The sequence below is a fragment of the Euleptes europaea genome, chromosome 6 (assembly GCF_029931775.1).
Source record: "Euleptes europaea isolate rEulEur1 chromosome 6, rEulEur1.hap1, whole genome shotgun sequence".
In the NCBI taxonomy this organism is placed as follows: domain Eukaryota; kingdom Metazoa; phylum Chordata; class Lepidosauria; order Squamata; family Sphaerodactylidae; genus Euleptes; species Euleptes europaea.
In genome coordinates, this window is record NC_079317.1 from 15690289 (window position 1) to 15707251 (window position 16963).

The following is a 16963-nucleotide window of genomic DNA, read 5'->3' on the forward strand; positions in this document are numbered from 1 at the left end:
GATAAACAGTGCTTCATGGGGGCAAAATTTAGAGCAGGAAAATAGCACCGAAGGGTCAAACCCCTTCTCTCCCAGCCCAATCATCCCTAACCAATCTCCTGCCACCAGCTATTTAGCAAAGTTTCAAGAGAAGGGAAATGAGACAAAATATTGGAAGATCCAGCTTTGCCTCCCAGATCATCCCAAATTTAGGTACGATGCACATACTTTTTTTTAAAAGATCAAAAAGATGATTGGGGGAATATAAACTAAGAACTTAAGATGCATTTCTTCAAATGTTTCTTGCATTCCCTTGGTCTTGTACTTGAACGAGGACTGCAAAAAAACAGTCAACGTTCTGAACTTAAAACACATTGATTTGGAAATAAATTTTGCTGATTTCAATGGGGCTTCCTTTCAGAAGGCACGCTTGGAATTGGAGACTCAGATGTTTAACAGAACCAACTTATGCAACTGGTAAAGGGATGCGTTCTTCTCATCTGCGTCCTGCATGTCAGACTGGTCGATGACAAACTTCGTCTTCAGCTAATGGAAAAATAAAATTGGGAAAGATTATTAAAAAACCTAGCTAGGTCATAGCAAAGTGAAGATTTCTGAGTTCTGGCAGGGAAAGCCCATGGTGAGAAAGAGGGAAGAGGACACAGCTTTGTGAGAATGCTCACACAGCCCTTGAATCTATGGGATACGGGGGCCATTTGGAACAAGATGAGCACCGTCAACCTTAGGGGGGCCGTGGGTCAGTGATAGAGCACGAGCCCCAGAGGCAGAAGTCCCATATTCAGTTGGTGCTATCTCTGCCTAAAAAGGGTACCTGGTACTGAGGCCAGTACAAATGAAGTAAGGTTGGAACAAAACAGAACTAATCAGAAAAGCAGTTCTTAGAAGAATTGTTTATATGCTGATTTTCTCTACCTTTTAAGGAGAATCTCTTTAAAGCCGGCTTACAATCTCCTTCCCTTCCTCTCCACAGAACAGATGCCTTGTGAGGTGGGTGAGGCTCAGAGAGCTCGAAGAGAACTGTGACTAGCCCAAGGCCATCCAGCAGGCTCCGATCAAACTTTCCCAGCTAGCGTTATCAGCCTCCTGGTGGGGCCTTGAGTTCTGCCAGAATTACAACTGATCTCCAGACTACAGAGGCCACTGGAGAAAATAGCAGCTTCAGAGGGTAGACCAGGGGCGTCGAACTCAATTGTTACATAAATGTCACTTGGTCGGGTCAGGCCATGCCTCACCAGCCCAGATCATAAGAACATAAGAAAAGCCATGCTGGATCAGACCAAGGCTCATCAAGTCCAGCAGTCTGTTCACACAGTGGCCAACCAGGTGCCTCTAGGAAACCCACAACCAACCGCAGCAGCACTGTCCTGCCTGAGTTCCACAGCACCTAATATAACAGGCATGCTCCTCTGATCCTGTAGAGAATAGGTATGCATCATGACTAGTACCCATTTTGACTAGTAGCCAGGAATAGCCCTCTCCTCCATGAACATGTCCACTCCTTTCAAGTTGGCAGCCATCGTAAGAACATCAGACCAGATCGAGAGTGGGGGAGGGGGCTGCCTCATGGGCCAGACAAGAGCTCTGAAGGGGCTGGATCTGGCTCAAGGACCTTATGTTTGACACAGCTGGGGTAGACTCTGTGGCATCATTTTCCTGCTGAGCTCCCTCCCTTCCCCAAACTCCACCCTCTCCTCAAGCACCCCCTCCCAGACTTCCTGGAATTTCCCAAGGCAGATTCGGCAACCCTATTTCTTAGTGCAGCTGGAAGCTGGTTAGGACTGCTTCACAGGATACAGCCCTAGCAGAGATTATTCTTAGCTGACGCCAACTTGTGACCCAGTGTTTTGAAGTAGTTATGCTAGGGATGTGGAAGACCTGATATTCAAATCCCCACTCTGTACAAAGCTCACCGGATGACATGCAGCCAGTTACTCTCTCTCAGCCTAACAGACCTCACAGAACTGTTGTGAAGATAAAATTAGAGGAGTCATGTTCCATTCGCAGACTGCCGGTTGTGCATTTTGGCCTGCTGGGTGCTTCTGGCAACCCTCCTGGCTTTTGTGGGGCAAGAATTCACAGTATTTATCCAGGCCTTAATGGGATGCTTTTCAAGGGGTTGGTCTGCTGCTTGAAAGGCTTGGGAGTCACTATTAAGGACGCATGAACATCCACCAGTTCTAGTGATGTTTTAGATTGTTTTAGAACATTTTAACCTGTATACTTACACTTTGTCTTCTTCGTTGTCGTCTTCATCATCTTCATAATTTTCGTCATCTTCTGGTGTAGTGGTTAAGAGTGGTGGACTCTGATCTGGAGGACCGGGTTTCATTCCCCACTTCTCCACATGAGCAGCAGAGGCTAATCTGGTGAACTGGATTTGTTTCCCCACTCCTACACACAAAGCCAGCTGGGTGAACTTGGGCAAGTCACAGCTCTCTTGGCTCCACCTACCTCACAGGGTGTCTGTTGTGGGGAGGGAAAGGGAAGGTGATTGTAAGCCGGTTTGATTCTTCCTTAAGTGGTAGAGAAAGCCAGCATACAAAAAACCACCTCTTCTTCTTCCGTTGCAAACAGAGACTTGATTTTTCAACAGTCAGTTCGATAGTTCATCGATCTGTTTGTGGGTGTTCGGCTGGTTGCTTCACTGTTTTCCATGGTAACCATGCAGTATAGTACAACTGGCTTTTTGCGCATGTGTGTTCTTCTCACAGCCTGAGTGAGTTCTACTATCCCCTAATATCCTTGCTCCATAACTACACTGCTCAGCAGGCAATTGTTTAAAGAGATCACTCACAAATCATATACATCAGTCATAAATAAATGTTGTGTTCCGTCCCTTCAGTGTTTGGCTAAGTAGCCCTTAGCTGCAGAAAGGCTGCAGATCAGTTTGAATTGGCAGCATCTTTGTGCATACGCAGTTCTGGGAAAACCCAATGCAAACCGGTTTGGGGGGCATTTGTTGCCGCTTGACACGATCCAAACAGACCGAATGATCAGCTCAGGTGTGAGTGCAGCCTCTGAACACTGTCAGTTCGACCGCTGAATGTATTCACAGTAAAACCTGCCGCATCCTTAATCATAACATCGTGTTATTCTAAAGGCTTTTAACTGGAGAGCCAGCGTGGTGTAGTGGTTAAGAGCGGTGGTTTGGAGCGGTGGACTCTAATCTGGAGAACCAGGTTTGATTCCCCACTCCTCCACATGAGCAGTGGAGGCTAATCTGGTGAACTGGATTTGTTTCCCCACTCCTACGCACGAAGCCAGCTGGGTGACTGTGGGCCAGTCACAGCTCTCTCAGCCCCACCTCCTCTGTTGTGAGGAGGGGAAGGGAAGATGATTGTAAGCCAGTTTGAGTCTCCCTTAAGTGGTAGAGAAAGTCAGCATATAAAAAACCCAACTCTTCTTCTTGGCAAAATCTTACCTGGCCCCACTCATATGGGTTGGCATACCACTTAGGAGAAATTATTTCCCGAGGCTTTGGTTTGCAAATCAGGCTGGGGAGAAAAAAAAGATACAATAATTATTAGTAAGAAACACACAAATAAAAGGTGTCTCCTTATACAGAGAACTTATTTTAACTGCCCAGATGCTCACTGAATGAAATCCAACTGCGTTGTATTTCAGCATCAATGTTTACAAGAATCACGGCACAGAGGTTTCCCACTTTTCTTCTATGCACAGCAGATTTGGGCAGCATCCATGCATTACTGTGTATTGTGCTAGCTGTTGGAAGGGAAGGACAGGAGCAATGTCTCTTTATACAAAGCCCACCTGTACTCCAGAAGGGGCAGTAGAGCTAGCAGCAAGATAGGTCAGTTTCCTCTATATCCTTCCTCTTGTCTGGCTCTGCTGCTGTCTCTTTGCTTACCCAGACTGCTATTCTCAAGGATTCTCCTTCCTTCCAGCTAACCTATTCACTTCCTGCTTCTTTGCCATTATGTGCTCTCTGCAGTCTCTCTCCACCCTAGCCAAGACAGCTAGAATGCTTTCTCTTTCTTTCCTATACTAGTATGTAGGTTCCTTGACCAATAAGTACTTTCATGTAGTTCCTAAAGCAACAAGCCTCATGTGGACTTTACTGACTTTCCATTGTACACAAACCAGCTCCAAGCCAACGCTACTGTTGCCCTGTGACAATCATTTGTAGCTGGAATGGGTTGACCACAGGGAAATCATCACTGTAGCCTTATGATAGTGTAATATCCAATGGGGAGAAGGCCTTGGCTTCTATGACCTGTTGCTGGACCTCCCGAGGAACTGGTTGGCCACTGTGTGAGACAGGGTGCTGGACTAGATGGACCTCTGGTCTGATCCAGGCAGGGCCCTTCTGATGTTCCAATGAAGGCCTCTCTGCCCTGCTGTTGGCCCTCCGGAGGAACGGGTTGGTCACTGTGTGAGACAGGATGCTGGACTAGATGGACCACTGGTCTGATCCAGCAGAGCTCTTCTTATGTGTGGATAGATGCCGTCTTGGATTTTTTTCCCCTTGAAGGCTTTCAAGGGAAGGAGGAATAAATATCTTTTGGGAACTAACCTGCCTGGGAAAGGGAACGTTTAGATGGCCTCTACCGTATCCTTTACAACAATAGCTTTTTTTAAATACTTGATCCCGAAGGCTCGTAATTCAGTTCTCTCAGCTGGAAATTCTTGCCTAACTTATTCAGCTGGACACAAGGAAAACTTGGGAGCATTGTTTTGTTTCTTTAAGCAGAAAGATGACATCATAAGATCACCTACGTAAACAAACAAGCCTTCACAGGAACCTGTAGGGCCAAAATGTCTCAGGAAGCAGTCTCTGCTCTGAGACTAGATCCTCCACATTCGATTATTCCTAGCAGACTTCAGCTCAGATTTGGGTTGGGGGGAGAAGAGAGCAATCAGTTTAGGAATCGCCTGTGCATATGGACGACTTCTCCAGGGCCTCGGGCTGAGAAAGGTCTCTTCCCAAGACCTGACAGCTGAGAAGCTTTTAAGTGGAGACTGCAGGGGCGGATTCTGCAAGAGAGATGTTCCAACACTACAGGAGGGGAGGGTTGTGCATTCTTGAAGGTCAAATGGAGGGGTGAAGGACTGTTTACCCCCTTCGGTGATTGGGGAAGGCCCAGGTTCGGTGATTGGGACAGGCACCAGTGTGGTGCAGCAGTTAAGAGTGGTGGTTTGGAGTGGTGGACTCTGATCTGGAGAACCGTGTTTGATTTCCCACTCCTCCACAGGAGCGGCGGAGGCTAATCTGGTGAACTGGATTTGTTTCCCCACCCTTCCACACGAAGCCAGCTGGGTGACCCTGGGCAAGCCACAGCTCTCTCAGCCCCACCTACCTCACAGGGCGTCTGTTGTGGGGAGGGGAAGGGAAGGTGATTGTAAGCCGGTCTGATTCTTCCTTAAGCGGTAGAGAAAGTCGGCATAGCTGGGTGACCCTGGGCAAGCCACAGCTCTCTCAGCCCCACCTACCTCACAGGGCGTCTGTTGTGGGGAGGGGAAGGGAAGGTGATTGTAAGCAGGTTTGATTCTTCCTTAAGCGGTAGAGAAAGTCGGCATATAAAAAACAACTCTTCTTCTTCAAGTGCATGACCTCTTTGACTATGAATCCACAGGACACACATGAAAAGTAGCAGAGGGGCCAAATGAAGGGTGAGGCTATACAGGGGGTCAGCAGGAAAGCCCCTCAGGTCTGGATTGCCACCGGGCCCTCCACTAGGCACTATAGAAGAAGAAGAGTTGGTTTTTATATGCTGACTTACTCTACCTTTTAAGGATAATCAAACCGGCTTACAATCACCTTCCCTTTCCCCTCCCCAAAACAAAAACCTTGTGAGGTAGGTGGGGCTGATGGAATTTGGAGAGAACTGTGACTCATCCAAGGTCACCCAGCAGGCTTCATGTGTACGAGGGTGGGGGGAACCAAACCCAGTTCATCAGATTAGAGTCTGCTGCTCATGTGGAAGAGTGGGGAACCAAATCTGGTTCTCCAGATTAGAGTCCATCTCCCTCAACCACTACAGCACGCTGGCTCTACAGTGGCTCAGTGGAGAAAGTAGGGCCGTACTGGCCCTATCCAGGTCATCCTGACAAGACAGGCATTTAGCAGATTAAAGTCGACCTCCAGTGCTAACGTTTGCACAAACCAGGGAATGCACATAGATGTGCATTCTTTCAACAACAGATATAGTTCCTGGCTATTTTTAGAATGTTTTTTTCGCATGTGACAAGTCGATTACTACCGACTCCCCGCCTGCCATCTCCCATTTCCCCGAGCTCTGCAAAATACAGCAGGGATACATTTTAATTCATTCTGTCTGGACCTGTTTTTCAAAATGCATATTCTCCTCTTAAGTAGTGGTGACATATGGTAAATACAATTAACTTAAACACTGCAAAGCAGGAAGAAGTTGAATTGCCCTGAATACATAATAATGTATTCTGTATTGGGGTATTTTATTTTTCATCACTGTGTTTGGCAAAAAATAACAAGCTTTGGCTTTTTAAAAAAACACATGGTACCTCCCGCAGAATCAGAGTGGGTAGCAACATTTGACAGCAAGTTATTTTTTAAGGGTATGTGTGTGAGCGAGAGAGAGAGAGACAGAAAGAACCACAACTGATATTTGCTTATTATCTGGACAAGAATTCATCAAAAGGTTCCGCACTACAGCAGGATGATCTGGAGACTTGGAGTTTCAAAGATAAGGAGGCGATCCTTGAGAACACCTCCTGGCATAGCCTCACTTCTCATACTTAAGGCATAAAAAAGCGGCTCCTAACCAGCGTGGTGTAGTGGTTAAGAGCGGCGGACTCTAATCTGGAGAGACGGGTTTGAGTCTCCACTCCTCTACATGAGCGATGGACTCTAATCTGGAGAGCCGTGTTGGTTTCCCCACTCCTCCACATGAAGCCTGCTGGGTCACCTTGGGCTGTTCACAGTTCTCTCAGAACTCTCTCAGCCGAACAATGCACTTTCTATCCACTTTCAATGCACTTTAACGATCGTTTGCAAGTGGATTTTGCCGTTTCACCCAGGCCATTTATGCAGGGTCGATTTTGATACTTGCTCAAAGCTCCTTTTTTAAATCCAACCTTTTAAATGCCTATTCATGGTCCCGATGCAATAGGAGAAAGTAGAACAAATTCCACCACCCCCACTCGCCTGCTCCTTTGTTCCTTCATTTGCACAGCCATTAGCAATCGTCGTTTGCATAGCTAACCGTGGCTGTGATTCTTCATGCTTCCTTGAGTGAATGCTTCAAGGTGGGGACGGAGCAAATAAAAAAGGTTGCGTTAAAGGGGCTCTTAAGAAATGCGAAGCAGGTATGTGCTGGCTTTGCAGTGATTTCTGGAATGAATATGAAGGGCACTTCAGCCTGGAACACGCTGCTAATTTCCAAGCATAAACAGCCACAGTAAAATCCAGCTTCAAAGCGCATTGAAAGTGGATTGAAAGTGCATTATTCGGCATGTGTGAAAGCGCCCTAAATGTAAAAATGATTCAACCAACGGGGAAAACGTTAAAGAGAGAGAGAGCTTACCTTAAAAGGTTCTGGCGAGCCACGTTCTGTAAATGAGTAATTCTCTCCTTACCCAAATGTATCAAGCCTTTAGGGCCATCGCTGACTAGTTTGTTAATGGCTTTTCTTAGGATGTTTATCTGTAAACAGAGAGGAGCTGTGGTTGAGAACTGCTGGACTGACAGCCAGTTAGATAATTTTTTTAAAAATGAATTGTCTAGCCAGAATGGTAGTGGTTACTGTATCCAACTACAATCCCTGTTCTGCTCTCATTGATTCTACACAGGGCTGTTCTCCAGGATTTCCCCCCTGGCATGTGACCCTGGTGGCCTATTCGCCAAGTCATTCTTTAAAAAAAAATCAGTGGGTAAATCACTATTGTGGAAGCCACCTTCATTTCTGACACCAGTCGTTGGCCACATGAGAGAGCAAGTGTGCTGTAGTGGTTAATAGTGTTGGACCAGAATCTGGCAGACCCAGGTTCAAATCCCTACTCGTGCCATGGAAGCTTGCTCGGTGACATAAGAACAAAAGAAAGGCCATGCTGGATCAGACCAAGCCCAGCAGTCCGTTCACACAGTGGCCAACCAGGTGCCTCTAGGAAGCCCCAAACAAGACAACTGCAGCAGCACCATCCTGCCTGTGTTCCACAGCACCTACTATAATAGGCCTTGGGTCAGTCACACTCTTTCAGCCTAACCTACCTCACAGGGTTGTCGTGAGGATAAAATGGAGGAGAGGGGAATGATGTAAGCCACTTAGGGTCCCCGTTGAGGAGAAAGGCAGGATGTTAAGTGAATTAAATAAACAAATCTGGCAATCTAGTCATTCACTGTCATAATGCAGAGAATTAAATTTTTTACCTGTGTTATGTCGTCAGCATTAATCTGCACATCAAACGCAAGCTCCATGTCATGGTCCTGGAAGATTGGGGTTCCCAGAGCATGGTTCCACCCCAGACCACAAAGGACACCAGTGTATCTCCTTCTGCTCTCATCCACCCTAAGCAAAGCGTAGAGCATTTAAAGGCCACATGTACTTTATGAGGCAAGAATCTGGGCGGACCTAACGCTTAACCGGATGAGCCCCGTGGCGCAGAGTGGTAAAGCTGCAGTACTGCAGTCAAAAGCTCTGCTCACAACCTGAGTTCGATCCCGACAGAAGTCGGTTGCAGGTACCCGGCTCAAGGTTGACTCAGACTTCCATCCTTCCGAGGTCAGTACAATGAAGACCCAGCTTGTTGGGGGGTAAAGTGTAGACAACTGGGGAAGGCACTGGCAAACCACCCCGTAAAACATAGTCGGCCTAGTAAACGTTGTGATGCGACGTCACCCCTTGGGTCAGTAATGATCCGGTGCTTGCCAGGGGAACTACCTTTACCTTTTTTGATGCTTAACCATAATTTAGGGTTTTTCCTAACCAAGGTTAAAAATGGGGGTGACGACGGGAGAGACGAGAGGTGCCCAGTTCCCACAGGCCAACAGTCTGTCTTGGTACTCGAATATTTTTTCCTAGAGACTGTAAAAGGAAGCCGTACAGGCAATTAATTTGTTGTATTGACTTCTGGGTTATTGCTTACAAGTGAGCACTTACCGCAGGTCTATCACAGGGGCAAACAGCATGCTCAGCAGAGCCGGCAGTCCAGGAATATGAGGCATGAGAGAAGTGTCTCTTAGCACCATGGTAGAGCCTGTTATCAACAAGAACACACCACTTTTAAGGAGGCATCAACCTGACAAATAGAAATCTACAGCAGGAAACTGATTTAAAGAACAGAAACAAAAGACTGTTTTATTTAGTGATGTGCTTAAAACCACTTAAAACATATCTCTACCTGTTGAGTTCACCGATATGGACGCAGCAACCAACATTTGCTGAAACGAATCCTCTGGGACGTCATCAACAACCACAGAGTTGATACTATCCTTCTCTACCAAGACAGTTCTAGGAGGGGGAATAACAACAATAATAGGTTGTCAAGTGGCAACCAACTCAAGGCGACCCCAGAACTATGCGGTTTTCAAAGCAATGGATAAGCAGAGGTAGTTTTCCGTTGCTCTCCTCCGCGCAGCAACCAGTCTTCCTTCATGATCTCCCATTCAAGTATTGACTGCAGCCGACCTTGCATAGCTCCCAAGGCCTCCCAAGGCCTGCCAAGCTCAGGGCAAACTGGCCTAACAGGGCTACTAAAATGTGCCATCGAGTTGCGACCGACTCACGGCAACCTCAGGACCACGGGGTTTTTAAGGCAAGAGATGAGCAGAGGTGGTTTCCCATTGCTTTTCTCTTCCTCTGCACAGCAATCCCAACCTCCATTGGTGGTCTTCCCTCCAAGTACTAACTGTGGAGAGGGGCCGTGGCTCAGTGGTAGAGCATTTGCTTGTCATGCAGAAGGTCCCAGGTTCAATCCCCGGCATCTCCAGTTAAAGGGACTAGGCAAGTAGGTGATGTGAGAGACCCCTGCCTGAGACCCTGGAGAGCCGCTGCCGGTCTGAGTAGACAATACTGACTTTGATGGACCAAGGGGGTCTGATTCAGTATCAGGCAGCTTCATGTGTTCACGTGTGGCTGAGCCTGCTTAGCTTCCAGGCTCTGGTGATATGGCAACACTTTTCTCCGTACGTTTATACAAACGCTGCACAAAGAACTTTAAGTATGAAACAGCTAATAAAATCTTCATTGGCCAATCAGAAGCCTTGCTGGGCAAAAACCTCACTTGGGCCCTCCCACTTTCAAAAAATATTTGGCAGGCACCAGGAAAGGTGTTGGTGCACAGACCCCACATTGGGGACCCCTGGCCTAATCCCAGGGCATGGTTTCAGGGTGCAGGAAGAAGAGTTGGTTTTTACATGCCGACTTTCTCTACCACTTAAGGAAGAATCAAACCGGTTTACAATCGCCACCCCTTCTGCTCCCCACAACAGACACCCTGTGAGGTAGGTGGGGCTGAGAGAGCTCTAAGAGAGCTGTGACTAGCCCAAGGTCACCCAGCTGGCTTCATGTGGACTGGGGAAACCAACCCAGTTCCCCAGATCAGCGTCCACCGCTCATGTGGACAAGTGGGGAATCAAACCCGGTTCTCCAGATTCGAGTCCACCGCTCCAAATCACTGCCCTTAACCACTACGCCACGCGGGCTCTCAGGTACAACAATGCTGCCGAAGCTCTGGAGGTCTGGGTTTGGTCAGTGCCTAAATAGGAGATACCCGCCAAAATTAAGGTGTCTCTCCTTATGACCACCCAGGACCCCATAAAAATTGAATCGGTGGCAAGATTCCTACAGTTTGCAATTCAAGAACGTGAGCGCTTGTGTACCAAATAAGGCTGGCCTAGTACTGTTAAATTACCTAATGCGCTTAAACTGATTTTACTGTAAAAATTATGGAGATCCTTGTATTGTATGGATTCTATGTATTTGCTTTTGTACATTTTATCTTATGCCAATAAAGGCTTTGTTGTTGTTGTTGGAGATCGCCATGTATGTCCCCTCGAGTTATGTGATGGAGGAAAGTTGGGATCCAAATGAAATACCCAAGTAAATGTATTTATTACACTAACATACCACCTCTTCTTCTGTTAAGAAACCCTAGGCAGGTTATGATAAGAGATTCTGAGAGGCCAACCATCGAGGGCACTAACCAGACCATGTATATAGTTTTAGCAAGATGGCTGCATTGCCTTCAGATCCTACCCAAGGGCCTGAGTTTTCTAGATGCTTCTTAACATGTCAAGAAATGGCCATTCCCAGCAGCAAAACAGGAAAGACTCGAAGCTTTCCCACAAGACACACTGACACACTATCCTACCTGAACCTGGAGATCCTGGTCATACTGCTGAATTTCAGATTGTATGGGTTGAAGGGACCAATCAACACTGCCTTTGGAAGCAAGAGCGGGGAAAGTCACCAATTAAGTCAACGTATGAGCGTGTCCTAGTAGTATTAGTAGTAAAGTGTAGATGTCTGTCTTTGGAAATGCTGGGGAGGGGTCAGGGGAGGAGAGGTTTTCTACTGACCCCCTATGATAACCATCTTCAAGTACTTGAAGGGCTAGCCTATAGAGGATGGTGCCAAGTTGTTTTCTGTTGCCCCAGAAGGTCGGACCAGAACCAACGGGTTAAAATTAAATCAAAAGAGTTTCCGTCTAGACATTAGGAAGAATTTTCTAACAGTTAGAGTGATTCCTCAGTGGAACAGGCTTCCTCGGGAGGTGGGTAAGCTCTCCGTCCCTGGAGGTTTTTAACCAGAGGCTAGATGGCCATCTGTCAGCAATGCTGATTCTATGACCTTAGGCAGATCATGAGAGGGAGGACATCTTGACCATCTTCTGGGCATGGAGTAGGGGGTCACTGTGTGTGTAGGCGGGGGAGGTAGTTGTGAATTTCCTGCACTGTGCAGGGGGTTAGACTAGATGACCCTGGTGGTCCCTTCCAACTCTATGATTCTATTATTCCACTCTTGCAGGAAAAGTGGAGGGTAAAAAAAACCCTGCCTTTGATAAGTCCTTGAAACTATATCTAAGCACAGGTGGTCCATGAACTATGGGTGATACTATTGGGAAATATCCTTGGCAGGCACAATGAGATACAAGGGCTGGCTGTCATTCTGAACCAAGGTATGGAGCTGCAAATCCCACCCCTCAGGGTTCAACTAAATGTCATACGAGACCCAAGCCGGGGATCCCCTAACCCGGCTCGCAGTACATGGAACACCCAGGATATATCATTCCCAAAGTTTCAACAAGGCCAGGAAGCTGAAAGGCTTCACTGTTGACCCTATTAATAGATCTGGATGGAAGGTATAGCTTACATTCTGCGATACTGACCACAGCACACGGTTCTGAAAATGGAGGGGGGGGGAGTCATACCTTCTCAACTCACCTTGCAGTTGGGTGCACCGAGCCTATCGATGGCACACCTATCCAACAACGCTTTGATCAGGCGCTCCTCTTCTTCCTCTCTCGAGTTAGTCTCAGCAGGTGCAACCCTCTCCCCCTTGTTCTCATCTGGCTTTGCAAACAGCTCCTGGAGAGTTTCGCTACTTAGCTGAAGAGAAAAATTGAGACGGGAGCAGGCAGAAAGAGAAAGAATGTTGAAGGTGCTATTAGAAGTTCTTCCTCTTTGTGGCGGGCCGAGGGCATCCTGGAGTTGGTCGTTAGGAAAGTGGGGCCGAAACCTTCTCTCTCCAACCCGCCCTTCCACTGGGAAGAGATCCACAACCACCCCTCCCCAGTTCTAAACTATGGGCAGTCAAAGAAAATGACTTTGGGAGGGGCTGTGGCAGAACATCTGCTTGATACGCAGAAGGTCCCAGGTTCAATCCCCGGCATCTCCAGTTAAAGGGATTAGGCAAGTAGGTGATGTGAATACACCCCTGCCTCAGACCCTGGAGAGCCGCTGCTGGTCTGAGTAGACGATACTGACTTTGATGGATCAAGGGTCTGATTCAGTATAAGGCAGCTTCATGTGTTCATGTGACTTCCTCCCAACAACAAGCCTTCAGAGGCGGGGGGGGGGAGCAATTGGGCAGCTGTGAAAAACCAAGAAATGAAAGATTTGAGTCCACTAGCACCTTAGAGACCAACAAGATTTTGGGGATATAAGCTTTAGAGAGTCAAAGGTCCCTTGGTCAGTATCTGACAAAGGGAGCTTTGACTCTCAAAAGCTCATCCCTGAAAATCTTGTTGGTCTCTAAGGTGTTTCTGGACTCGAATCAAGCTGTCCTCTTCCAAAACTGCCGTTCTGAGCCGAACCAGTCTCCTGCTGATTTTTAAAATGACATTCTGCAAGTTGGCTCCAGGGAACCCTGACCCGACTCGCCAAGAAAGGCACTGTATAGTTCGGCCCTACGAAGTACATTCTGCCCGCCTCTTGGCTTTGCCTTTCATTTAAAGAAAGAAAGGAAGAGTAAAATAAATTTTTAAAATACCCAGCCCTAGTTGAAGCAAAGGTTAAAGAGTACAAGGCATACTTTTGATTCATAGGAGTCCTCTGACAACTCTGCATAGCATTCTTGGATAAGTACGTCTCGGATATTCACAATATCCATGAAGCCAGAGTGCCGGTAAACATCCACGTGCAGGACACTGTGCACAATCGAAAACACCTTCACCATCAGGGCGCAGTGGTTGACCAAAGAGGCAAACCTTTGACTCGCCGCATAGCTCCACTGCTCTCCACACACTAGAGAATGTGCAGAGGGCCGTATTCGGCGCAGCTTAAATTCCAAAGCCTGAGACGCACAAAAAGACAAAAATGCGTTCTTAATTTCCGCCCCCACCCCCGGAAAATGAAAAAAATTCAAAGGGTTTGATTTTTTTCTATTTTCTACAGAAGTCATCAATTTTAAAAAATTATTCATAATCTGCTTTTAAACCAGTGGTTCCCAACGTGGGGCACATGCCCCACAGGGGAGCAATTTGATTTTTAAGGGGGGCAATTTGAGAATGAGTTATTAACAGTGAACTTTTTGCATTTCTTATGGTTCTAGGGGCCTTATATACAGTATATAAATATATATTGTGACATACCCATTTTAAAAAATAAAATCAGAAGGTACATGGCGGTCAGCTGGTGACAACGTCACAGGGGGAAAGCCTGCTATGAATTATATGTCACGGAGCGGGGGCATCAGGATTTTAGAGATGCTTAGGTGGGCCGTGGCCAAAAAAAAGGTTGGGAACCACTGTTTTAAACAAAAGGCTCCAAAGGGGCATAACTAGAAAAGATGAAGTAGAGAAAACAGCAACACAATAAATCTCAAAAATCAAGCCAAATGAAGCATCAGTAGTACAATAAATAAATAAACTATTTCAGATTTCTTTTTTTTTATAACTGCACAGTTCATTGGTCAAGCTCTTCCTGTGGATCGTATCAATTTACAGTACAAGCCACCCTGAGTCTCAGTGACTATAAATAATAGAAATTAATTAATTAATTAAGCCAGTGAAACATAAAGGTCTTTACCTCCTTACAAAACTGTTGTAAACACAAAGCAAAGGCAGCGCCTCAAGGAAGGGCTGTAGCTCATTGGTAGAGCATCTGCTTGGCATGCAGAAGGTCCCAGGTTCAATCCCTGGCATCTCCAGTTAAAAGGGACTGAAGGCAAGTAGGTGATGTGAAAGACCCTCTGCCTGAGACCCTGGAGAGCCTCTGCTGGTCTGAGTAGACAATATTGACTTTGGTGGACCCAAGGGTCTGATTCTGTATAAGGCAGCTTCATGTTGCTCTGGAAAGGCACGCAGAGCAACCACCAAAAAACAACCTTATGATTTCCCATGAATTGGAAACTGGGCCTCTCAAGCTGATCTTAAATTTCAAGGGAAGGACAACACAAAGGAAGGATAAATGCTACCTGGAAAGGAAGAGTTCGAAGGTGATCTGGAATCTCCCGCAGATGGTCCAAGGCCACTTTGGATCTATTGCCATAGTCTACATAGAAAACCTAGGTAATAAAGGCCACAGCAGTTTGAAGACTGAAAATTCTTTCAAAGCTCAAAAGGAAACAGGCCGGTAGCAAATGCAAGACCGCAACCTGACACCTAATAATGACTAAGTGCTGTCACGTTGCAACCGACTTATGGCAACCCCTCATGGGGTCTCAAGGCAAGAGGTGAGCACAGGGGGGCTGCCATTGCCTTCCTCCGCATAGTGACTCTGGTCTTTCCCGGTATTCTCCCATCCAAGTACTAAACCACGGCCAACGCTGCTCAGCTTCCAAGCTCTGAGGAACTCAGGCTACTCTGGGATATTCAGGAAGCTACAACCTCACACCTATGAGCCTGTTAAACCTTTCAATTGGGAGTCAACATCAGGAGAAGGCCTAGATGGAACACTAGCCATTCGGGTTTGTCTTACGTTCTTATACTGTAGCATATTTAAAGATTAAAAATTGAATAAATGCCTATTCTTCTTGAGTTCAATCCCCACCTCTTTCGCCCTTTGCTTTCTCCTTAATTTAGAAGACGATGACGATGAAGACGAAAACCCATGTGTAGCATGTGTGTTTCCCCAAACAGCATTCCCTGGGACTGTTTCAATTTAGGAAAACGAGTGGGGTGGGGCACTGAAGATCCTTCATCGTTTGAGCTGTGGTCCTGATCCTAATCAGGCACCACACACATGCTGGAATTTAAGAGAACCTGCAACTTATGCGTGATTGTGTGTTACATCTGACCGTGGATGGGAGGGGGGGACTTCAGACACAACCTGTGTACTCAAGTGTGGTGGGAAGACACATTCTTTAAGAAGCAACAAATTCCATTTAGGAATATTTTGGTAATGACAGAATCCATTTATGAACAACCTGTATGGCATACGGTAGATTTACAGACCTATTCCTTCTTTATAAGTTTATGATTTGATTGTTAAGTTGTATTTACTGCATTTTAAGAACAAAGATCAATTAAAATCACACACTCTAGCATTAGAAATGAAAAGGGTACCTCAACACTCTCCCCAGACACATACAGGATTTGGGCTCTGTAGTATTTTTCATCTTCCCAGTCTGTGAACGGCGCCATACAAACCAAGTCAGGATAGGGACGGATCGACAGAGGCTTCAGTTCTAACTGGCTGATCTCTGAAGTAAGATTTTTTAAGACAGCTATATTTTTTTCATCGATTCTGTAACCCCAAAAGTGTCCAACTTCCACCACCTGAAAGAAAAATAAAATACTGTATAACAATATGATTCTCTCCCTACCCCGCCTACGTAACTTTTAATTGCCAGAGTTGCACAATGCCAGAAGAGAGAACCTGGCAAGATCCACACAACGCAGAGTTAAACTGTGGAACTCCCTGCCCCAGGATGTGGTGACAGCTGCCAACCTGGAAGGCTTTAAGAGGGGAGTGGACATGTTCATGGAGGAGAGGGCTATTCACGGCTACTAGTCAAAATGGATACTAGTCATGATGCATATCTATCTTCTCCAGGATCAGAGAGTCATCAGGCTTGGTCCTCATTAGTACTTTTTTTTTTTAAAGAAAATTTCCATGCCTCCTCTCCAGATAACCATAGCCCATTTAATTTGATAATCTGTCTTCCAACAGACTTGCTTTGCAAGAGAATACAAAGGGAATGTATTCGTTCCTACTGTTAAACTTCAAACATCTCGCAGTGACAGGGTTGAATTTTTGCCTATCATTGTGCACAGTGCTGAATGTCTAAGGAGAAAAGGTGTAGAGGAGCTGAAGCTCTCTCCCTGTCCCAGGAAAGCGGGCTTTCACATTACCTTGGCAACACAGGTTGTGCAACCGCATCATTTCTTTCTGTACTGATGGTTCACAGGAGAAGCCCCGGACTGTTCATAAGAGCTAGCTCCTCCCCATGTTTCAATATACCTACTCTCTTTAGCATCAGAGGAGCATGCCGAATATATTAGGTGCTGTGGAACACAGGCAGGATAATGCTGCTGTAGTCGTCCTATTTGTGGGCTTCGTAGAGGCACTTGGTTGGCCGTTATT

General features: G+C 46.4%; 1 protein-coding gene across 1 annotated transcript in view; it reads right to left on the reverse strand.

Annotated features, from left to right (window-relative positions):
- Positions 1–423: 423 nt before the first annotated feature.
- The window catches only part of TDRD9 (tudor domain containing 9), a 96379-nt gene continuing 79839 nt past the window's right edge, over positions 424–16963 (reverse strand). The window contains exons 26-36 of the mRNA XM_056851249.1: positions 15943–16155; positions 14853–14942; positions 13470–13730; positions 12380–12544; positions 11308–11378; positions 9337–9446; positions 9096–9192; positions 8366–8504; positions 7524–7642; positions 3422–3494; positions 424–525 (exon numbers count right to left, since the gene is read on the reverse strand). Of these exons, the coding sequence (XP_056707227.1) occupies positions 424–525; positions 3422–3494; positions 7524–7642; positions 8366–8504; positions 9096–9192; positions 9337–9446; positions 11308–11378; positions 12380–12544; positions 13470–13730; positions 14853–14942; positions 15943–16155 (1440 nt within the window). The remainder of the gene's footprint in view (positions 526–3421; positions 3495–7523; positions 7643–8365; positions 8505–9095; positions 9193–9336; positions 9447–11307; positions 11379–12379; positions 12545–13469; positions 13731–14852; positions 14943–15942; positions 16156–16963) is intronic.